Source organism: Bidens hawaiensis, unplaced genomic scaffold (genome assembly GCF_021521415.1).
Source record: "Bidens hawaiensis isolate Kalapana, Puna unplaced genomic scaffold, B.hawaiensis_p1.1 tig00039114_1, whole genome shotgun sequence".
Lineage (NCBI taxonomy): Eukaryota > Viridiplantae > Streptophyta > Magnoliopsida > Asterales > Asteraceae > Bidens > Bidens hawaiensis.
Window position 1 is genome coordinate 453 of NW_027496883.1, and position 23,397 is coordinate 23,849.

Consider the following 23,397-nt stretch of genomic DNA (forward strand, 5'->3'; position numbering starts at 1 on the left):
ATCCACCTCATATCATGTATTAAAATTTACATGTTTTATCCATGCTCATGTTGATCAATTACCCAACCCACTTGTATTGGCACCTCAAACCATTACACAGATACTTCAAGTTGATATTAATGGAATTATGTTTCTATGAGACTTCATCTTATAATAATTTAATTGATGGATTAACTCTCACAAGCAAAGTTAAGGTATTTTATGCTAAACAAGTTCATGTTATGATAATTTTAAAATTAAAAAGAGTCGGTTGCTTGAGACATAAAATAATAAGTTTAAATTCCAGTAACTATATAATAAATATAGTGGATATGTTATATATGTATTTTTCTAATATAAATCACATATATAAACATCCAAGTTGTTTTCATTCAGTATGCTGTTACAATTACTCATCTGTGTAATCAAAGAACACTAAATATGAACCTACAAGTAATACAATGAAAACATTGTTTTATTTCTAAGTAGCACGAGATATCTACAACTTTTGTAGCATCAAAAATAACTCATTTTAAAAAAGGTTTTTGGTAATGGTATAACCAGTAATGAATAATATTGTTCTCATACAAGTGGTAAAAGTTTAAGTCATGCATCTTTATGTCAACCACAAGACTTGAACTCTCACCATTTGTATAAAAACACTACCACCCACTACCTTATACCACTAGGCCAAAGACCCTTGATGTTCCCTTTTGTTTTTTAATCATTATAAATACTCATTAGCATATTTTTTACAAAAGTATTTATTAGGGGTGTGTATGCAACAAAAAGAATATATAAAAATAAATTCAAAATCGGAAAGCCGAATCAATAAAAAACCAAGGGTTTAATTCTTTGTTCTTATAAAAACCAAACTTACAATAGTTTTTCTTGTGTATATAACAATATTCGAAAAACCAAATCACACCAAATTAAATTATTATAAAAAAAATTGGATATATAACTCAAATAATTTATAATTTAGTACACATATATAACACTCAATTAGTTATTAACCAACAAAATTTTCAAGCTCAAATAGCAAAACTAAAAAATCAAATTGAACTCAAACAGAAAATCCGAAACTAAAAAAATCAAAACCGAACAATTTTCAAAAATCAAAAACAAAAGTTTCAGTTATTTGTTCAGGTTTAGCTCAAAACCATCCTAAACCAAACCGAACTAAACCGAACCCAATGTTAACAGTTTTAACGTGCAAGCCACAGATTAACCGATTGCGTGACGCAAATAGTAGTTAGTGATATTAACGGTTATGATCACTTGACACCTTCACCACATATACATATATATATCCTTCTTCCGTTCATTCACCTCCGTACTCTCGATTCAGTTTTCCGTTCAGTTTATTGACCTCCGGTAAGCTTCGTTCTCAACATACTGCTCTAAATTATGTTCGTATTGATTTTAAATCTGTGTTAATCGATTTTGTTGAAGATAATTGTGTTATATCGAATGTTTATACATGTTAGCGAGTGAATGAAGGTGATTGATTAATCGAGAGAAGTTAGGAGTTAGGTTAACTGATTACTTTTCATTTTGAAGAAATCGAATGTTAATAATGTATGTTAGAAGTGAATGGAGGTGATTAATCGAGAAATTAGGAGTTAGGTTAACTGTTTAGTTTTCATATGTTAGCAAGTGAATGAATGCGCTTAATCGAGAAATTAGGAGTTAGGTTAACTGTATGAAGGTGCTTAATTGAGAAACTAGGAGTTAGGTTAATTGATTGCTTTTCATTTTGAAGAAATCGAATGTTTATAGATGTTATAATCGAGAAATCAGGAGTTAGGTTAACTGATTGCTTTTCATTCTGAATCGAATGTTTATACTGTATGTTAGCAAGTGAATGAATACGCTTAATTGGGATATTAGGAGTTAGGTTAACTGATTATTTTTCATTATGAAGGAATTGATTGTTTATAGGTGCTAGCAAGTGAATGAAGGTGCTTATTCGAGGACTTAGGAGTCAGGTTAACTGATTACTTTTTATATGTTAGCAAGTGAATGAATGTGCTTAATCGATTAACTAGGAGTTTGGTTAGTTGATATATTTTCATTTTGAAGAAGTTGTATACTTGTATGTTTATAGTGTATGCTAGCAAGTGAATAAAGGTGTTTAATCGAGGAATTAGGAGTTAGGTTAACTGATTACTTTTCATATGTTAGCAAGTGAATGAATGTGCTTAATCAAGAAATTAGGAGTTAGGTTAACTGTGTGGATGCGCTTAATCGAGAAATTAGAAGTTAGCTTAATTGATTACTTTTCATATGAAGAAATTGAATCCCTATAGTGTATATTAACAAGTGAATGAAGGCACTTAATCGAGAAATTAAGAGTTAGGTTAACTGATTACTTTTTATTCTGAAGAAAATGGATGTTTATAGATGTTATAATCGAGAAGTCAGGAGTTACGTTAACTGATTAATTTAGTTCCAAAGAAATTGAATGTTTGTAGGTATGTTAGTAAGTGAATGATGGTGGTTAATCGAGAGATTAGGAGTTAGGCCAACTGTTTACTCTAGGTTCGGTAGAAATCATATGTTTATAGTATGTTAGCAAGTGAATGAAGGCGCTTAATCGAGGACTTAGGGGTTTGGCTAGCTGATTACTGTTTATTCTGAAGAAAACGAATGTTTGTAGATGTTAGCAAGTGAATGAAGGTGTTAATTGAGAAATTTGGAGTTAGGTTAACTGGTTATTTTTTAGTTCGGTAGAAATTGAATGTTCATAGTGGATGCTAGCAAGTGAATGAAGGCACGTAATCTAGAAATTAGGAGTTAGGTTAACTTATTACTTTTCATTTTGAAGAAGTAGAATGTTTATAGGTGTTTGCAAGTGAATGAGGGCGCTTAACTGAGAAACTAGGAATCAGGTTAACTGATTACGTACCGCTTTATTGCTATAGTCAAATGCTTGTGTAGATTTTGGATCTGAAAACTGCTAGGTATAGGTTTGTTTTGAATTGGAGGCGGAATTTTCGTAGTCACTTTTAGGTTGAATTTGATGTATCCTAGGATAATCTATTACTAGGTTTTCGAAGGTAATTTTGCCTTGAGAGAATGTGGAAGAATATTTGAGTAGAATAAAGTTATGTTTATAGTGCGTGTATAGATGGTGGCAAGTGAATGAAGACGCTTAATCGAGAAATTAAAATTAGGTTAACTGATTACTTAAGAAAAAATGGTGACCGCTTAATTGCAATAGGCAAATGCTTGTGTTGAGTACACAGTGTATTCCGTGTAGATTTTGGGTCCGAAAACTGCTAGGTGTGGTGTGAGAATTCGAGATTGTTTTGAATTGGAGGTGGAATTTACAAACTCAAAAACTACTTTAAGGTTGAATCTGATGTATGATAGGATAATCCATCACTAGGTTTTCTAAGGTAATTTTGCCCAAGAGAATGTGGAAGAATGTGTGAATAGGATAAAAGTTATGGTTTGATGAATTATGACACTGTTATCTGCTTGGAATGTGGATATTAATTTTGACGTAGGTCGAATGTTACAGATTTAGTCTCCAAAGTTCCAAAGTTGATATAAAATGGAAATTTACAGAAGTAGTTCACTATGTTATGATATATGTAAACGACCATCCCTCACTCAGATAGTCAGAGGCTACTTTTGGTTCTTTTGCAGCTGAACTCTAAAATGATTCACTGCTAATAAACTTTTTCATCTTCCAAATGACAGTAAAATCATGTAATTTTTGGGATTTGGTAAAGAGTTAATACCATATTTTCATCTTCCAAATGACATTAAAATCATGTAAATTTTGGCCATTTTTGGGATTTGGTAAATTGTTAAAACCATAAAAAAGATCAACATATTTTATCATGTTGAACGCAGTCCACTTTATTTTGGTATATAAAAGTCTATAAAATTGTCTAAATTACAAGCACTTGTGTAATTCAAACCAATAGTAATGACTAATTACGTCTTAAACAGGCCAAATTTGAAAAATTGACATTCACAATGTGCAAAATTGTTGATGTTGATGATTTTTTGATCATATAAGATGGTATAAATTTGTATATAAAGTGTTCCACGTCAACAAAAGAATTTATGTAACATCTACGTCAACAAAAGAACCATTTACGTAGCCTCCACATAAATACCGAGTGTGCTAGTAGCCGACATTTATCATAGTTCCTCAAATACTTGCATTCTAAACAAGTTTAGGGAATTTAATATACCAAAACTGGACTGTGTGGCTTTTTATGCATAGTTTTATTATGATATTAACCTTTGGAATATGGTCTATAAACCATGAAAGTTAAATGTTTTATCTAATATTGAGATTAAAGTTATATGAATGTTTTTATCACCTTTAAATTTCACTAGAACATGATGAATAATCCATGATGTTGTTTGCAGAATATGGTAGGCGTTCAGGCCAGTCTTCCTTGTACATGGTCATTTGGAGGTCATGAGTATGTTTCGAGAGGACAGAATCGTAATTTACCATGCTTGAGTGATTCAGGCTTAGGTCCTTCTGGCAGTAAATCAGTAATTTTCCAGAGGCAGTACGTTGTACATGGTTCTTGTATAGGTAAACGTTGGCATCATATTTGCTCTAGTAAGATGGATGATGATGCAAAAAGAAACGATTCTGATGACAGTGCAAATGAAGATGAGTCTTCTGATAGTGAACCTGAATCAGTAAGTATATCTGTATATATTTTCTATCACTTTTTATAGCCTCTAAAAATAATTTCACATTATAAACAGATGGTTGAGATCTTTTGTAACTTTGAGGGCATGAGAATACTATTATCAGGCATAGAATATAATATACCTATTCTTATAGAGTTTGTTTTATGCACCATGTTAATTGTTTATTTCTGTGTTATATGATAGACATGCATACATAGATATTGCATCTTAGCTGCAAAGATTGACCTATAGGTTTACAGGTTAACAATGAACTCCTAAGAGAGAATCTAGAAAGACTTATCGGCGCAGACGATTCTGCTTTTTCTGGTATTGATTTGGCAACACTTATTAGGAAGAAATATGGACGATCCTATGATGTTCAACTTATAAAGAAGGTACAAGCTGTATTTGTATTCTTTCTTTAGTTCTAGGATTTGATATTTATCATTCTTATTTCATCACCCTTGAAGTTACTACTAAAACCTATATGGGGGTGAAGTAGTGATAAGTAGACCTGTAAACAAACCGAACGATGTTCGTGTTTGTCCGTTTATCTTTTAACCAAACAAACGATCGGACACGAACAATTAAACGAACAAACATAACTGAGCTAAAAAGTTATTGGAACTAGACTGAATTGTAATGGGCGTAAAAAATTTAAATGAATATATTAACGAACTTAAACAAACGTAAACTAACAAACATTAATGAACGTAAATGAACAGACGTAACCGAACATTCATGAACATAGATGAATGAACGAGGCATGCATGTTTGTTCGTTTAACTAAATCAACAAAAGATTTTTTGCTCATTTTCGTTCGTTTATTAAACAAGCGAACTTCCAACGAACGGTTCACTGAACGTTCAGTGCGTTTACATGCTTAGTGGTTAGAGCCTGACCCCCTCTAGCATAGGTCTTAGGTTTGAATCCCACTTCACTGGTTTATTGCTTTTTAACCCCCTTAGCAAGGTATTGGTCGGTCCCGTGAGTTTACCTATAGCCTATAGGGTTCTCACGGTTACATAAAAAGAAACTTATTGCTTCAATTTGGTGCAGGATTTCATGGGTAAAAATCTACTTGCAATGAATGTCATGTGGAAGTACATGGAGCAGGTAAGCTATATCTTTTGAAATTGAAGTTAATGGTTCCAAACATTGAGCTAGGATATTTTGTTTATTAATTTGTGTTGCAGAGGTCCTTTCCTCTGACTGAAGAAGAGTACTTGTTGAGGCTTGATGACGTGGCAAATACATTGAAATGCTGGGGAGCTGTCTCTCATATTCGAAACAGCCTGGAAAAGGTGAAAGAACGGCCTCGAATCGGAAAGGTACGTTTATTTTCTATATCATGTGTGTGGGTCAAAATGGGCTGGATCGGGCCACCCTGCCAACACTTTTTTTCAATGTTGTAAAAGTAGGTCTACAAGGCCGAGTACTCTCCAAGTACTTGCTACAAGGTATGGTGCCGAGGGGAGTTTCTTTAACTCCGCCTAGTTACTAAAAATTGGTCAAAGGTGGTCAACATTAGCCTAAATCACATCTAGTCAGTTAACTTGGGTCTATTTTGACTTAAAAAATACAACATAATTCGTATTTCTATAATATTAAAGAACGAATATCATTATTTTTAATTAATGATTAACATTTTTTAGAATAATTTAGTGTTAAAAAAATGTATTTTCTCTTGATATTCATTTATTTTGTTATAAATATTAGTAAACTTATGATATTTGAAATATATATATATTACCCATAAATTAATTCTCTTTATATTTATCATGTCCGAGTACTCCCCGAGTACTCCGAGTACTCCCTCCAAGGGGGTCGGCCGCCTAGGGACCGCCTAGCGACTTTTGCAACATTGCTTTTTTTTTTGTGTCTCTTTGTGAATATAAGATTACAATAACTATATTATCATAATAATAGTATAAGTACCTTTAAAAAAGATTTTAAGTATTAGGCAATTATTGACTGCTTAACCAGTTTGATCCATTTTTCTTTTAGCTAATATTTGCATTTTGACCCGTTATCACAGTACAACCCAAATTGAGCGATTTTACTCTTAATTGGGTTTTAAGAGTTGAAACCGCCACCTCGAGTGTAAAGCTATTAGCTACTACAGCGAATATATTGTTATAGATATAGTTTTAACTAAACTGATTTTTAGTTGATAGACTTATTATAGGTTTTAAATAGTCTTAACTGAACTAATTTTAAATATATTACATAAAAAAAACCAAAAAAATAAATTTATATTAAAAAGGTAAAATATAAACGTGTAAACTTTATTAATCAAAAAGCCTCGCTTTAAGGGCCATAAATCACTTTATTAATCAAAAAGCCTCGCTTTATTAATCCATTTGTTTCAGTGTTTGGCAAATTCTGATTATTTTTATCTTTACATATAATTACACAATCAAACTAGTTTCACTATACCGGGACAAATTGTTTTCAACTTGTAAACGCGCAAATGCTCGTTAACATTTTACTTGACCATTTTATACTTACGCCACACAACATAAAACAAGCCTTGTCATCGTGCAGGCGGTCAGCATATTTATAGACATGGATGAATCGGGAGGGCGCACAAATGAATGGATATACAAGTAGGTAACATGCTAAATAAGTCATACATGAATCTAGCGAGATCCCGAAAGCCAGAAGTATAAAAGGTAACCAAGGGATGATGTTTATATATTTTCCTCAACATCTTTCTAGGTTTCAAAATCTAAGGTAAAAAAGCAATGTGATTATGTCATATTCTTTGTAACTAATGTCTGGTATCTCTTGTTCAATTTAAGTGATGCGGTTGCCACAAGTTTGATAATAGTACATATTTCCGCAATACGTAATGTGTAAACTCATCTTTTTTTCTTTTTTAAACATGTAATGTGTAAACTCGTCGTTTTTCTCTTTTGTGTATTCTTACAAGGTAGGGATTGACTTGGTGTTGGACTTGCGTAAGATAATTCTAAGGATAATGAATTCTATAAATGTGTTGATTACTATCGTAATGCCTTAGCAGAATCTCACATCGGTTATAGACAAAAGAGATAGTGGGTTCATAAGGCTTAGATCTTAAATACTATCAATTCGTTTTGGGTATTTTGGGTCTTGACGAATAGGAAAGCTTTGCGCAGTTAGACGTGCTTAGGTGGGACCGTGCGAGTCATCTTCACATAAGTCTCTAGCGAGGAGTCTCATAGTGACGGATCCAAAATTCTTTATCATGCTTTGAGCATAGGATGTAGGAGGTTTTTTATGACATATTAATGGATGATACAAATAATATTGATTAATGTAAGCTATTAAATATGCAACTATCACTGTAGTGATGTATATAGCACAACATTAAACTAATTCATTTATATATCTTTTGCCGACATAGATGACTATGTAAAATTTCAATAAAGTGTATGGACAAAATTTCTCTTTTTGTTATGAACCAAACCATTATTATTAGAGTTTCTCTTCATTATCCTTTATTAATGATTAATGTATAAGTTCTTATACAAAGGCATCTTGTATTTGGTTATAGACATCAATAAAAATCAATCTTCTTTATCTTTATCATCTCAAACATGTTTATATCATGTGATCATATACCACGACTTTGATCATTTATTTGATTTACCCATTAATGTATAACAACTAGAATTCATATACATTTCCAACAACAAATAATATACACATTTTCATTATTATAATACACTACCATATAAAATACGCTTTTAATAATAATGTACTTTAAATAAATAACTTGAGTTATTGGACATCATTTGTTATCCACATGCAATTAATCTATTTTCACTAAATTAAAACATGATATAAACTGAGAAGTAGTTATACAACCGAATCCTGTAAGGTATATAAGAATAAAATCTTACGACTATCTATAAACTAAGAATGAATTTTATGAAATTTTGACACTTTGGGTGCCATATTATAAATGAATATTCACCGCAATTCAATATTAAATAAATGACCAAAGTTGTGGTATATGATCACATGATATAAACATGCTTGAATTGTGATCAAGAGTTATAATATTACACCGATGTACCAAACTCAATAAAACTTATTATAAATTTATGGAAGTTGTAAGATTTTGGATCGCTAAAATCTCAATGATTCTGGCATATAACTTCTTCTCAATTGATGTTATATAATAGGAAGAAGATTATTTATACAAGTTGTGAATAATACAATTTCCATTGACTAACCTCAAATATACTCTTGAAGTAGTAAGATTGTTAAAGAATATATATGAGGTTTGAAATGAGCACAAAGAAAACGCCCACCATGAAAGTTGTGTGGTGCTAATCCATTCCCTGAAATGAATGTGATGATAGACTGATCAGAGTAAAGATTTTCATCATAACTAAGGAAATTGTAATGATAACACCTTGAAAGTTATCTAGTTAATAACCCATTCTTTGAAGTGAATGTGAAGATATAATGATCCGGTAAACTCTGTGATCATGGTAATTGAATAAATTGTTATGATGCCATGTTAATAATGAGATCAACTATGTTAATAATGTGATGAGTATAAAATGATCGGTGATAAAGGTCATGATATTGGTAATTGAGGACATTATAATAACCCTTGTGTTGATAACGAGATCAACCATGTTACTATTGACCACAAGAAGTGACACGATAGTGATTATACGAGAATCAAACACGGGAAATGTGTTTTAACATGAATGTTTAAAATGATGATAAATTATTCTCTCGTATTTTTTTTGTGGTGTATTGAACAAACACGAGTTAAACTAAAGCATACATGATCATAATACATAAATTTATGGATCATGATTGTTTAATATATTGGCTTGACCGGTTTGACCATTCCAAGTCATTGATGATGTGAATTTATTGAAGAACTAGAAGATTCTTCATGGTAATTAAACATACAATGTTTGCTCTCAAGGGTAAGTAATTGTTAACCAACTAAGTTGGATTTAAATCTCTAATATACTATGAAAATGATAAAAGGATATGTATCTCCTGACATGATACCATTTAGTGTTTTTAAATCGATGCATCGTCTAAATGGTTATCAAATTCGCAACCTGAAGTTTGCGTGACTTGTGACTTAGCTAATAGCAAGCACACTATTCTAGAGGTGATCTTAATTCCCATATTACTAATGATTATTGGAATAAGTGTTTTATTTTTGTCGATGAAGATGATCAAACGTCTATGATTGATTGCAAAACCAATAATCTTGAGAGCAAAAGTTCATATTTGTTTGTTGGAACATGTGTTTTTACACAAGGTAATATTAATTCACATAAGGCCAATAAGTTGTAATACTTCATCCCCATTACAATTGGTTTTCGATCAGGTATCAAATATTTCCTATTTATAGTTTTTAAAAGTGCATAACACATTGCAATTACTCCACCACATTGCACATATATGAGACATCAAGGAAGGTTGGGAATATATGTTGGATATAGAAAATTATTAATAATTATGTATTTAGAGTGGGATTTGTTTACGACTCAATATTGATTTTACTTAAACAAAATAATATTTCCAACATGAGGGGGGAAATAAGCAGTTGGAAAATTAAAAAGTTGTAATGAATTATCATTATATTGATCCTCAAGTTAAAAACTGCAAACAAGAAGTTAAAAAGATAATTCATTTACAAGAATTAGCGAATTAACTACCAGATGCATTCACTGACCTAAATATAGTGACTAGCTAAGTCACATATAACAACTGCTAGTGCTCCAATTAATGTTATTGAAAGTACAACCATACATTGGTGATGATTCTATGAAACGCCTGAAGCGTGATAGATTATTCGGTTCAAAGAATAAAATTCCTCGAAAATGGAGCAAGTAATGAAAATGGTCAAGTCAAGGTATAATGAAAGATTCTCTTTAAGAGACGATAGACATGATGGTTCCAGAAGAACCTCGGGTACCTGAAAATAAAAGAGATTTCAATAAAATTATATCATGTCTAGATAGGTATTGAATCGAAAAAAATCGACGTCGTTGATAATTTTGTATAGAGCTTGAAATAATGAAAACGTTGAGGATCAAGAACTACGTTCTGCCGATAAATGAGATATAAAAATAATTAGCCAAAGTGGAAAGACACAAACATGGCAGAATTGAATTCTATAAATAACGGAAAGTATGTTGGACCAACAGTCCGTACAACTAAAGTTGTAAAATGTGTTAGAAACAAACGGGTATTGTATATTAATATGAATATTTATCAAGTGATTTGCAAAATTGATGGCATAAGAATTTTTGCAAAGACCCATGATTAATTATGAGAAGACACATTCTCCAGTGGTGGAAGCAATGACTTTCCGATAACTAAACAGTCTGGTAATACAAAAAGGGAATTGATATGCGTTCAATAAATATTGTTATTCAGTTGATACTGAGATTTACAAGAAAATCTATGAAGGATTTGAATTATCAAATCATGTAAAATAAGTTCTCAAGAACGATATGATTGCTCCGAGTACATATTATTCTTGTATACATTGATAAATGGAATATATATGGAACTCCTGGTGAGTTTCCTAACACGATTTATTGGTTAAAAATAAGCATATTAAGGATGTAATTCCTATGCATTAATAAGCATATGATGATATTGAATAAACTATGTACAAGAATTGTACAATATGGAATGAAATTAAAATAATTCTTGATGACATCTTTAAATATGACATAGAAATGAATGTGCTAACAGATAAAGTTTATGTGCCAAACTCTTGAAGAGTAAATTTGTATATATGATTGGTCAAAATGGAAAGAAGTCCATGACAGATTGTAAAATCTCTTAACTAGTATGTTGTATACATGATTAGTCAACAAGAAAGGAAGTCAATGACATATTAGACGTGCATGAAGCATTTAAATTAAAATTTCTAGAAATTTATTATATGAAATGAAAAGTTCTATATGTGGACTACAAAAACCGAGTAAGAAATGATAATATCAACTCGGTGATATCTTGTTGAAAAGAGGTATCAATATGATGTAATCGATCCATGTGTTGAATATTTTAATATTAAATCAACAATATCATGTGATGATTGCATTGTATCTCGTAAAGAGATGGTATGCGGGTTGAGCACTTGAGTAATGATATTTTTATATCAATCAAATTTCATCTAGAAGATGTTGAAACATTTTAATACGGATAATGTTCATCTCATATAGAACAAATTATCCTTATTATCAATAAAAATTCTTAGTCAAGAAGTACACCATATTTTATCATAATTGATGCAATAATTCTTGCTAGTTATACACAACTATATATATTATATTTATATTTATTGACAATATATAATTTGTTTTAGTGATGAGCATCGAAATGAGTTAAACATAATATTTTGATATATGCAGGTATGAAATATATAAGTTTATATTTTACTAACCCATAAAAAAGGTTTGGTTAGTTGTATCAATGCTGGGAATATAATATAGCAAATTCGTGGATTTCATGTCATTTATTTACAAGAAGAGGAAGTACAAGTCATCCATGAAGATAGTACAACGTTGCTCGAAATTAGAAACTTTGCACGACAAGATCAAGCGGTGAATCATTAACTACAAAAGATTTAGTCAAACTTTCGTGAAGGTTAAAACCCATCATTTAAAGGATGTATAAATGAGGGGGAGTATTATACGCGTTGCACTCTTTTTTCCTTAGCTATGGTTTTGTCCCAATGGGTTTTCCTAGCAAGATTTTTAATGAGGCAACATTACCAAGCGTATTCCATTATGTGGATAATCAAGGGGGAGTGTTATGAACCATTATTATTAGAGTGACTCTCCAAATGCATAACCACCATCTATTCATTATCCTTTATTAATGTATAAGTTCTTATATAAAGGCATCTTGTATTTGGATATAGACATCAATAAGAATCAATCTTCTTTATATTTATCTTCTCTATATGTGTATGGATCTTGCTAATAGGTCGTTGTTTTACAACATTTTTTTATGTTTTATCTTTATTTTATTTTATGTCTTCTAGAAAAATAAAAACGTGTGATAAAAATCTTAATCAGAGCATAGTATATGAATGTAAGTTTTTGACCAAAGTAATAGTGTTAGAACTTAGAAGCTTCTAAATATTGACATCAGTCCTGACATTTATAGGTGATACCGTTACAGCTGATTTATCATCAATCAAGTACCTAAGCTTTACAAAGGTTTCAAGTTGAACCATTTAGTTTTAGAACATTATTATTCAAAGAATCATGTGCGTTATTGGAATTTGGGATCGAGTAATTTCGTTAATTTGGTGTTATGTTAGATTTCTACTTCGATAAAAGTCTATAGTAGGAGATCGTGGCAACTCTAGCCATCTATTGATCTGACAAAGTTTCCGGTATGCGTAGTAGGACTTACGTTTTGACAAAATAGTTGAGATTGTTAATAATATCTTAGATATTATGTGTATAGGTGCCAAAACCAAGTCCAGATAAGTTGAATCGGAGCCAAGCACATTACACATTTCCGCTGAAATAAACATTTTGAAAGGAAAAAAAAGGGACAATGGTATTCCGCTAAAGTAAACCTGTCATTATTTTTGTGTATTCTTGCAAGGTAGTGTTTATATTGGCTTTGGGCTCATATGTATTTGTACATAATATAATTCTAATAATTTTATCATATTTGTGATGATTAATATCATAATATCTTAGCGGAATCTCACGTCGATAATGGGCATAAAGATGGTGTGTTCATAAGATATGTCTGGCCTTAATACTATCAACGGGTTTTGGACATTTTAGCTTTTGATGAAAAGGATAGATTGAAGTTAATTGTGCGTAGGCGGGAGTAGTATCATAACATCTCGTCATCTCTGCATAAAGATCTGGAAATTTTTATGGTATCATAATGTTTCGGTCATCGGGTGTGTGAAGAAATTTCTTATCGACCCTAATTCCAATAACAATGTACACTTAAGGATTAAGAAATACACATAACGTAATCACATAAACATTGGCGTAATTCAGTATATCGGTATCACAAAGCTTATGTCCACTCCAATAACCCAAAACATAATCTTGATCTATTGGTGGGCAAAACGCTTGGGATTAGAATAATTAGATGTTAGAATTGCTAGTTGATAGTAATGTATATAACATAAGTGAAATACCTTTTTTTAATAATCTATTTGTTAGAATTTATACATGTCTATGTGTATTGATAATAATGACCAGGTAAATATTGGTAAGTATATGGCCGGACAAGTCTATTTGTTTTATGCCTTCTAGAGAATAAGAACATGTGATTAAAATCTTGACCAAATATATGAATATAAATTTTGACCAAAGTAATAATTTAAGAAGCCTCTGAATTTGACATCACTCCTGACCATTTAAACAATAGGTGTGAGGAGAACAATCAAGTACCTAAGCTTTATAAAAAATTGTAGATTGAACCTTGTATTTCAGAACATTATCACTCAATGAATCAATTCATGTGTCATATGCTATTTGAATTTTTGGATGGGGTCATTTCATCAAAACTAAGTGTTAAGTTTCTACCTCAATAGAGGTCCACACTATGATGTCTTATACTACAAGTAGGTGTGGGTAAAAAACCGCTTCGATCCAGTTGTCGATCAAATCACGCTCAAACACATATGTGTCCCGTCCAAACTAGCCACTAACAACCATATAACATTTCTTAATGTTGATTTACTATCCGGTGTGATGGTCTTAGAGCTTCTTGTATAAATAGGTTCTCAAGCGATGTGTGTGAGAGTATGTAAGAGTGTGCTTGCAATTTGCAGCATTTTGAATTTCTATGAGTAATATACGTTACAACTTGAGGATGAACTATGTTTTTTGAAGTGTTCTTAATCAATTATGTTTTGCAATTCTTTGTGTGATGCAAGGGATAATATTAAGATTGATTCCACAAATCTTAATACTTAAGAAAAAAAACTTTTTGTTTGTGCGTTCTAAGCGAGAAACAAATCCTAACAAATCTTACGAGCTATAATAGCTCATGGTCGCCCTAATTGACCCCAATTAACCATTAGTTACCCTAATTGACCACCATTGACTCTAGTTAACCATAAATGACCATAATCAACCCAACCTGACCATCGATAACCCTAATTAACGGTCAATAACCTAGGTCATTATCAATCACTCTAAATTATGAAACACCTTCATTGACTCTCTAACGTTCTAGACTTGATCCATCCCAGGCTTCAACCATTTACGTCGAAAGTCTAGATTCCATATGTGTTTGATATAAAATTCAAGGTAAAAGTCAAACTATAAAGTTTGTTTTCAAAAAGGAAAGTTAGTTTTATATATAAAAGAGCCCTTGTGGTCTAAATTTATATTATAGTACAGTAATGTGATCAAGCTGGGTTTCGCCACAAATTTGGTCCAAATTGTTCGTCCTATGGCATTGACAATTAAATAAAGGTTCAAGAAGAAAATGTACATAAGTAAACTCCGTGGGGGCCAAAATGAAATTAGTTTTGTTGCTAATTGATGGGTTAAAGACTTAAAAGTGCATAGAGAAAATCGTATAAAATTATAGCAGCTCTGTTTTAAATATTGAAACCTACATGTCGACTCAGTAATTAAAATAATCAAATAACCAAAAGACATAACTCAAATTTAGCATTCCAAACTTTTTTTAAGAAACTAGGAAAAAAGCACCAGAACATACACGTGATAAGCGTCTCGGTCTCTTTAGTAGAGGTCACAAGTTCGAATTCAACTTTCACTGACCTTCTAATTTTAGTCTCTTGAAGGTCAGCTGTCCAATGAAAAATCCGTTTTTTTATCACATCAATTAACATGGTATTAGTGTAACATTTTCTGACCGTCACAAAACCTTTTCGATAACTTTAGTGTTCAAAATACATTAATATGAAAGAGTTGTACCCAAATTACAAGACAACAAAACTTAATATATTTCCCCTCACGCCCATAACGTATAGTGTATACTATTTAAATTCAACTAGTGTAAATACCCAGGCGTTGCCGCGGCACACGTTAAATGCATTATATGCTCGGGTACTCAGAAAGTAAACATGAGAAAGTGTTCATTAACAAACATCAACCCCAAAGAAATAATCTGCGTCGATCTTGTATCCAAGTATCCAACAGAACAATATCAATAGTGCAGATCTTCGAGAATATTTTTTGCAGTTTCTTTCTCCTGCACTCAATTGAAATGCAAATAAAATAAGTATACAGAACCAAGTAAGGACGGAGTCATCAACTAAATCAACAGCAATGGAAAGTCAACTAACTAAAGCAACAGCAATGGAAAGTCAATAAGAATAAGGTGTATCCCGTGAATTCACACCAATACACTTGCAGGTCGTGGTAACGTAGTTTTATGGTATTGCTAAAATAAGTAAAGAACAAATCATTTAGCAATTTGCAGATTTAATAATATAAACATATATGTGTTGTTAGTAACAAAATCACACGGCCACCACGGTATCCAGTTGCAAGAAGATCTCCATACATATATCAAATTAAACAGCTGAGACAATATCAGCTTTAGTGTGTTGTCATGATAAGAAGATAGTCACAAACTTAATAGTAAAAAACACATATAATGATATAAACAATTACTAATAAAATTTCTATTTATATAACTACTCACAACTACAACTTTAACCTAACAACATTGACCCTTTCAAGTCAAATACAATTCTGTAAACTTCAAACTAACCATATAGTCCATATTCATATTATTATATACTTTAAAAAGCATACACCATACCAATTTCAAAACCTAAACACCTAAAATTAATGTATCAGATTTTACCTTCTTCCTAAACCTTCCAGGAAGGTTAAAATAACTAATTAACAAAAAGAGAGAACAAAAAAGAAAAAGAAAGGAAAAAAGCTTGTAATTTCTAAAAAAAATTTCAACTCTCTAGTAACTTTAGAAATGACATTACATAAACGTTTAATATAAAGTCACTTTTAACTTAAAATTTTATCAACCCTCGTAAGAAATAAGAACATTCATAACATGTACTCCATAAGTATGCGAGTGTTCTTTTTTATGGAGTAGTGGATGAGAGAAAAAAAATAATTAAAAGCTACTGATTATCTGTAAATTTGGTAAGACGTTCATACTCTATAATGTTTTAATTTTTTAAAGTGGTTGTGAATGGAGAAAAAATATAATTATAAAGGCATAAGAAATACTACTGTACTTAACTGTAATGAAGAGAAAAAAAAGTGTTTTTTAGTATAGTTATAAAGATAGAGATGAAGTAGCTACGTGAAATGTTCTAACTTTATAAATGGCATTACATAAATCTTTATTATAAAATCAATCGGAAATGTTCTAACTTTAGAAATGGCATTACATAAATCTTTATTATAAAATCAATTTTAACTAGAAAGTTAAATAAATGTTTGATATAAATAAATGCATAAGCTGAATGAGAGATTGAGAGAATGAGTCATGGTTAGGCTAAATGACATGGTGCACGAATGGTTATCGGGGACGATGATGACGTGACGTCAATGGCAAACACCCTTTTGGGCATCTAGGACGTCTATGTATTAGCTCCGTTATATAGCCGAGCTTTGGTTCGTTTAAGGTTTCTTCTTAAAACATATAAATATAATAAAAAAAACACATATAATTTAATAAATAAATACTAAATGAGCCAAGTCTAAGCTTGAAAAAACAATTTATAAGCCAAATTTAAGCTTTAGAGAAAAAACTCGAGTCTAGTCGAGCTTGGGACAACTCAACTCATTTATACAAAACCTTTAACTTTACTTTATGTGTAATACGCAATACAAAGATATATACACGTGGGATATTTAGTATAAAGCACCAGAACCGGAAAAAAGTAATAAGAATTAAGAAGATTCATGGTAACCACATTGGACCCAAAGTCCAATTTTTCTAAACTGTACTTAGCACGCCAATCAGACACTAGGAAACATGTTTTTGTTTGACCACATGTCATCCATTCCACCCTACCCCACCCCCAACCACCCTTAACAACCAACCTACACCAAATATATACTTCATTTCTCCTTATTTAACCATCAATAAAAAGTATTCAAACTCTTTTCAACTTCCTTATTATTATTATTATTTTCTATAACAAGATAGTATGCAATTGCTGTTTGTTTGCATTAAAGAGTCAAGAGAGCTTGGGCGAAAACCGGCTAGTGGCGCGTGTCCACACTGTGAAGGCAAAGTTGTAGCGGTTGATATTGAGAGCAAATGGAAGTTTTGTTGCCTCCCGATTGCGTATGTCGATAAACGAAAGTATTTTTGCACGTTGTGTTCTCGACGGTTGGTCTTGTATGATTCTTATTATTAAGGTGGCTCGTCTTTGTTGGACTGCCAGTATAGTTCATTTTTTGAAATGTTTAGATCATAATTGTGGTATTGATTATATAGGATTTGAGAAAGGTTTTTTTTTTTTATATTCATATACAAGCATGAAACCGCTTGCCGATGGTGTTACCATCAAGTTATCGGGTTTTCTAGGTTCATTTTAGGTTCGGTGATCAATCCGATTGAGTTTGGGTTAAAAAGAGTCGTTTTATAGTCAAGTCAAAAGACGGAGATCGGGTTAACCTGCAAGACATTTTTGTAAGTAATTCCCATGTTAACCATGATTGAAAAACAATTTGTTACAATACCAAAGTATTTGTATAAAATTATTATGGGTAGAATTCTCACTTTATATCATATATTTATATTTGTGTATGTAATGTGTGTATGTTTACATGTATGTATATTAATTTGCTTATCGAATCATATATGGATGTATAAGTGTATAACAATCATCAGTCTTGATGGATCAGAAGCCTGGCTACTCTTTAGAAAACACTACAAGCAGTACCAGACCACCTATTACAATATACTGCATCATCACATACAACAGAATTAATAAGTATAAACTCGGGTTGTAAACACTTGTACGAAACAAGTGCAAATGTACCGATATTTAATGTGCATGAAAAAGCTAAATCGCTCGACGCTTGCTCGAAAATGTTCGCTCGATTTGTGTTCGGTTGGAAAACGAACCAATTGGCTGGGTTCGGTTTGTAAACGAGCCAAGAACGAGCAAGGGTACGCTTAGTTCAGTTTGATTGGCTCGAATTATGCACACACGCAATTTTTTAAGCCCTTCCTTTGCCAATTTCATAGTTTCATATGCACGCTTCAAGTTTTTAGGTTACTAGAAGTTTGTTTTCATAATTTCATGTGCATTATATCCAACTTCAATCTATTTTCTGATAGAAACAAGTAATGCTCGGAAACTCGCTTGATGCTGATCAAAAAATGCCCAGAAAATGCTCGTTCGATTTTGGCTCGGTTTGTAAACGAGCCAAACACGAGCAAGCCCTTGCACGGTTTGGTTCGGCTCATGAACAACCCTAGTCCAATCTTTAAATCTGTATGATCTTGATCCACAAGGTGTCAAATTATTAACATGACCAATTTGTTAATAAGTCAGCTTACTTGCATATTACTTGAAATAATTTTTTATCACCCTAATATTTTTTTAATAAAGAGATTAATTATTTTTTAATTAACATTTAACACAAACCAAGTTACATCTGGATAATGGGTAAGCGAGCAACAAGCTGACCCTAATATTAGATGAACCTACTTTACATCAAATTGATAACATAATAAACATTTACTTAAGATCAAAGACAAACCTTGACGAACGGCTTTTCGGTCAGTAAGATCGTCGCCCAACCAAAATATGGCAAAAAACTGTAAAAATATATAACAATAAGAATGGTGATTTTGACTTTGAAATTTAGTCAATAAGTTCTTGTAAATGTTGGATATACGAGAATTAATTTACCCGATCACCTTCCCGGTGATGTGATCCTGTTTCAGCCACATTTGATCTTGGGCATACAAAAAGAAGTCATCTCCGTAACTATTGTTGTCTCCTAATAACATCCAAAAAATTATTTAAAAAAACTTGTTATAAATAATAACCTTTTGAAGGTTCTCAATATATAAAAAGTAAAACAAAATCATATATAAAATTAGTATATGAAATGTACTATACCTTTTGTAAGGACCTCAATTTCTCCAGTATTGTGATGCTCATGAACCTATTACAGATAAAAATTGAATGTATGATTAACATCCAAGTCACTTATTTAAAAATAATATTAACTTTGATTTCTCTTTATTTTGAGATTAATTTTCTTTCACACATGACTTGTTTTTACTAACAAAAATCTTTTTTAAGACAACATATAAAATCAAAAGATAGGGCTTAAAGAAACAGTATATACCGTAATCACTCTATGAACTATTGGAATTTCGTGTCCCTGAGTTTAAACAAAATACGAGCATAAATATATCGACAGTAGCATTTCCTTTAAAATCATTGATTTGCCTTTCAAAATATTAATATCTTTCAATAAAAATTTACATATTGAATTGAAACATTGAAAAAACTGAAAGAACGAATGAAACTAAAGAAACTCACGTCGACAGTGAACGACAAAATTTCTCCAACGCGAACTGGATCCTTGTTCATATGCATAAACAGAATATCACCCTGCAACACATTTCAAAAGAGTCACTAACAAAACTAAAACTTTATTATAAGCACACTGATAGTTCATACTTTGTATTTACACTAAGCAAACTTGATTGCTAAATTACAACGTCAAAACCTCAGTTGTATCAAAATGAAAAATATAACTTCAATGGATTATGTTATAAATCTGGCGACTTACTCGTTTAAATCCTGGTTCCATGCTCCCAGAAAGCACAACTACAATTGGTGCTTCGGTTCCTGTTATACACATCAGTCCTTTCCATATCATCAATGCTGGTGTAATAACCATACCTGAAAAACACAGAGAACAAAAGATTCAGAACCTAAACGCACAACCGGAAAATCACAATAATATGAACAGTTATGCCTGGATTTAATGTTACATGTTCAAACTTCCATTTTATCGTTATACAGTAAGTAGCAAGTATAATAAAGCAAGTGAAGTATATACTGAACTAAACAACGTATGCAGATATATCAATTTGGCATCAGAATTGAATCAATCGATACAATGGGAGAATTAGTTCATGTCACAACCAGGATTCACCATCAAAATGAAATTTTCAAAAGAATTGTAGTAAATCTTGAAAAATCACAACTATGCAGGGGTGTAAACAGCCGAGCCAAGCCCGAGCGTGACTCGTTTTGACTTACGAGAGCTCGAGCTCGTCTCGTGAGTCTTTGTTTCAAGCTCAGGCCCGGCTCGTATTATTAGTATTTATTGATTGATTTATATACGTTTTTTTATATACTTTGAGAAAAACCATAAACGAGCCTACGCTCGGCTCGGCTCGAGCTCGCATAGTAACTTAAACAAGCCAAAGTTTGACTTGAACTCGGCTGTGCAGTGTGAAATTAATACATAGAGTTCTAGAAAGAGGAAAAAACTTAAAAAATACACAAGGCTCGATGAGTCTTAACGAGCTTCCCATACAAGGCTCAAGCTCAGTCACCATAACTAAACGAGCTATATTCGAGTCTCAGGTTCAGTTCGAGCTCAAAAAAGCTCCGCTCATTTCAAAGCTTTTATCATTTCTATATCAAGCATCTCGTGAGCGGCTCAGCTCGTTTGCACCACTACAATTATGAAACGAATGGATTCGTTACATGATCAAATACTTGCACAATTAACCTCGAAATCAACAGTTATGTAAAAAATATATAACTAGATAAAAAAAACTATTATATACGTTGTTTAATATTTTATGTGAGCCCGGCTCCGCGGCTCGTATACTTATTTATTAATAAATTATATACGTTTTTCTTAAATATTTTGAGAAAAACCCTAAACGAGCCTAAGCTCAGCTCGAGCTCGCTCATGTAAATACCTTAAACGAGCCAAAGTTCAGCTCGAGCTCGGCTGTGCAGTGTGAAGTTAATACATATAGACTTCTAAAAAGAGGTAAAAACTTAAAAACACACAAGGCTCAAGCTCAAGCTCAATAGCTAAACGAGCTTTATTTGAGGCTTAAGCTTATAACTGCTCGTTTCGATCTCGTTTGCACAATCAACATCGAAATCAACAGTTACGTCTGAATTCAATTCAATGATTACTACAACACAGTCATCAACAAGTACGATCAAAAGCAAGAGAACTACATATATACATACTTCACTAATCAACACATTCAGATCTATAAACTATATCATCTAAACTGAATCAATCGATAACAAGTACGATCTATAAATGCAGCAGCGAATTAAAAAATTCAAACGAGTTTCAGTAACAGAAGATTGACGGACGAATTACCGACGGTTACGAGATGAGTAATCCGAGTTCTGGATGTGAAGTGTAATGATTTGATGGTATGGATTAAGTCTCCTGATACGGACTTCATGTTTATGTTTGTTTGTTGGTTGCTTGTGCGTTCGGAATCGGGAAATGAGGGTTCATGCGTCCGTTACTTATTATTATTATACCCAAACAACTTACCGGCAAATTGTGGAAAATAGATAATATAATATTTGTATTTGAAAACAGAATCTTGGAATATATTATTTAAATATAATTGTACGTAAAATATAAAATGGGGTGCAAACGAGCTGAGCCCGAGCTTGACTAGACTCGAGCTCGGCTCGTTTAATTTACACGGAGCTCAATCTTGGCTTGTGAGTAGATTTTCAAGCTCGAGTTCGGCTCGTTTACTATTTATTAATTATTATTTATATAACTAAAAATATTTTTATATTTTTATTATAGTTTTATATTAAAAATAATATATATTATTAGGTATTTTTTATTATTTTTCATAACATTAAATATATATTAGTTAAGAATTATTAGATATATATCTTAAAAAATTATATAAACGAAAGGCTCGTTTAGGCTCGCGGCGCGGTTCGAGCTCGATAAGTGAAGCTCGGGATCGAGCTTGATCGAGGTTTTTAACGAGCCGATCTCGAGTAGTTCGCGAGCAGCTCGACTTGTTTGCACCCCTAGGTATAGGTTCGTTTACGAGCCGAGCTGAACCGAACCGAGCGAAGACTTGTTTGTGCTTGGCTCGTTTACAAACTAAAGGGTGTTTGGGATTGCTTGTTTTCACCAACTTATAACTTATAAACTTTTTGAAAAGTAATAAGGTGTTTGGGATTGCTTTTGATGTGAGAGGAAAAGTTACATAAGTTACAATATTGTAACTTATTAACTTAATGAAAAGTTATAAGGAGGTAAAATAAGGAATCCAGACACCCCCTAAACTGAGCCAAAATCGAACAAAAATTTTCGAACATTTTTCGATCAACATCGAATGTGTTTCCATTTATTGCTTATTTCTTTTCAAGCTTTGAAAATTTATAAAGTTTGAAGTTGAACGTAATGTAAATGAACACAAACTTCTAGTAGCATGAAAACCTAAAGCGAGTAAATGAAACTATGAAATTGACGGAGTGAGGAAATTTTAAAGGGCTTAAAAAATTGTAAATTATTCGAGCCAACCGAACCAAGCATACCCTTGCTTATACTTGGCTTATTTACAAACCAATCAGAAATCAAACGAGTATTTTCCAAACACTTTTCGAGCGAGCGTCAAACAATTTAGACAACCCTACTTAGGTATGCGATTAATATGAAAGTTTTACCAAATTTATTTTAGAGAAGCTTGTTTACATGAGGTGAAGTAGAGGTTAAACAAGCTCAAGCCTGAGTTTAAGCTCATTTAATGAATGAGTTTAAG

General features: G+C 32.0%; 2 protein-coding genes across 2 annotated transcripts; one reads left to right on the plus strand and one right to left on the minus strand.

Annotated features, from left to right (window-relative positions):
- Positions 1-1,157: 1,157 nt before the first annotated feature.
- Positions 1,158-7,632, plus strand: LOC143590984 (uncharacterized). Its single transcript, XM_077071319.1, has 6 exons — positions 1,158-1,356; positions 4,375-4,659; positions 4,914-5,048; positions 5,713-5,769; positions 5,850-5,984; positions 7,201-7,632. Exons 2-6 carry the CDS (start codon positions 4,378-4,380, stop codon positions 7,264-7,266), a joined length of 675 nt encoding a protein of 224 aa, XP_076927434.1. The 5' UTR covers positions 1,158-1,356; positions 4,375-4,377; the 3' UTR covers positions 7,267-7,632.
- A 10,647-nt stretch (positions 7,633-18,279) lies between these two features.
- On the minus strand, positions 18,280-22,125 carry LOC143590986 (uncharacterized). The gene is made up of 8 exons (XM_077071320.1): positions 21,975-22,125; positions 20,403-20,515; positions 20,150-20,221; positions 19,953-19,988; positions 19,721-19,766; positions 19,508-19,598; positions 19,356-19,413; positions 18,280-18,550 (listed from the first exon to the last, which is right to left on the minus strand). The coding sequence occupies exons 1-8, from the start codon at positions 22,060-22,062 to the stop codon at positions 18,500-18,502; spliced, it is 555 nt and encodes a 184-aa protein (XP_076927435.1). The 5' UTR covers positions 22,063-22,125; the 3' UTR covers positions 18,280-18,499.
- Between the last annotated feature and the right edge of the window lie 1,272 nt (positions 22,126-23,397).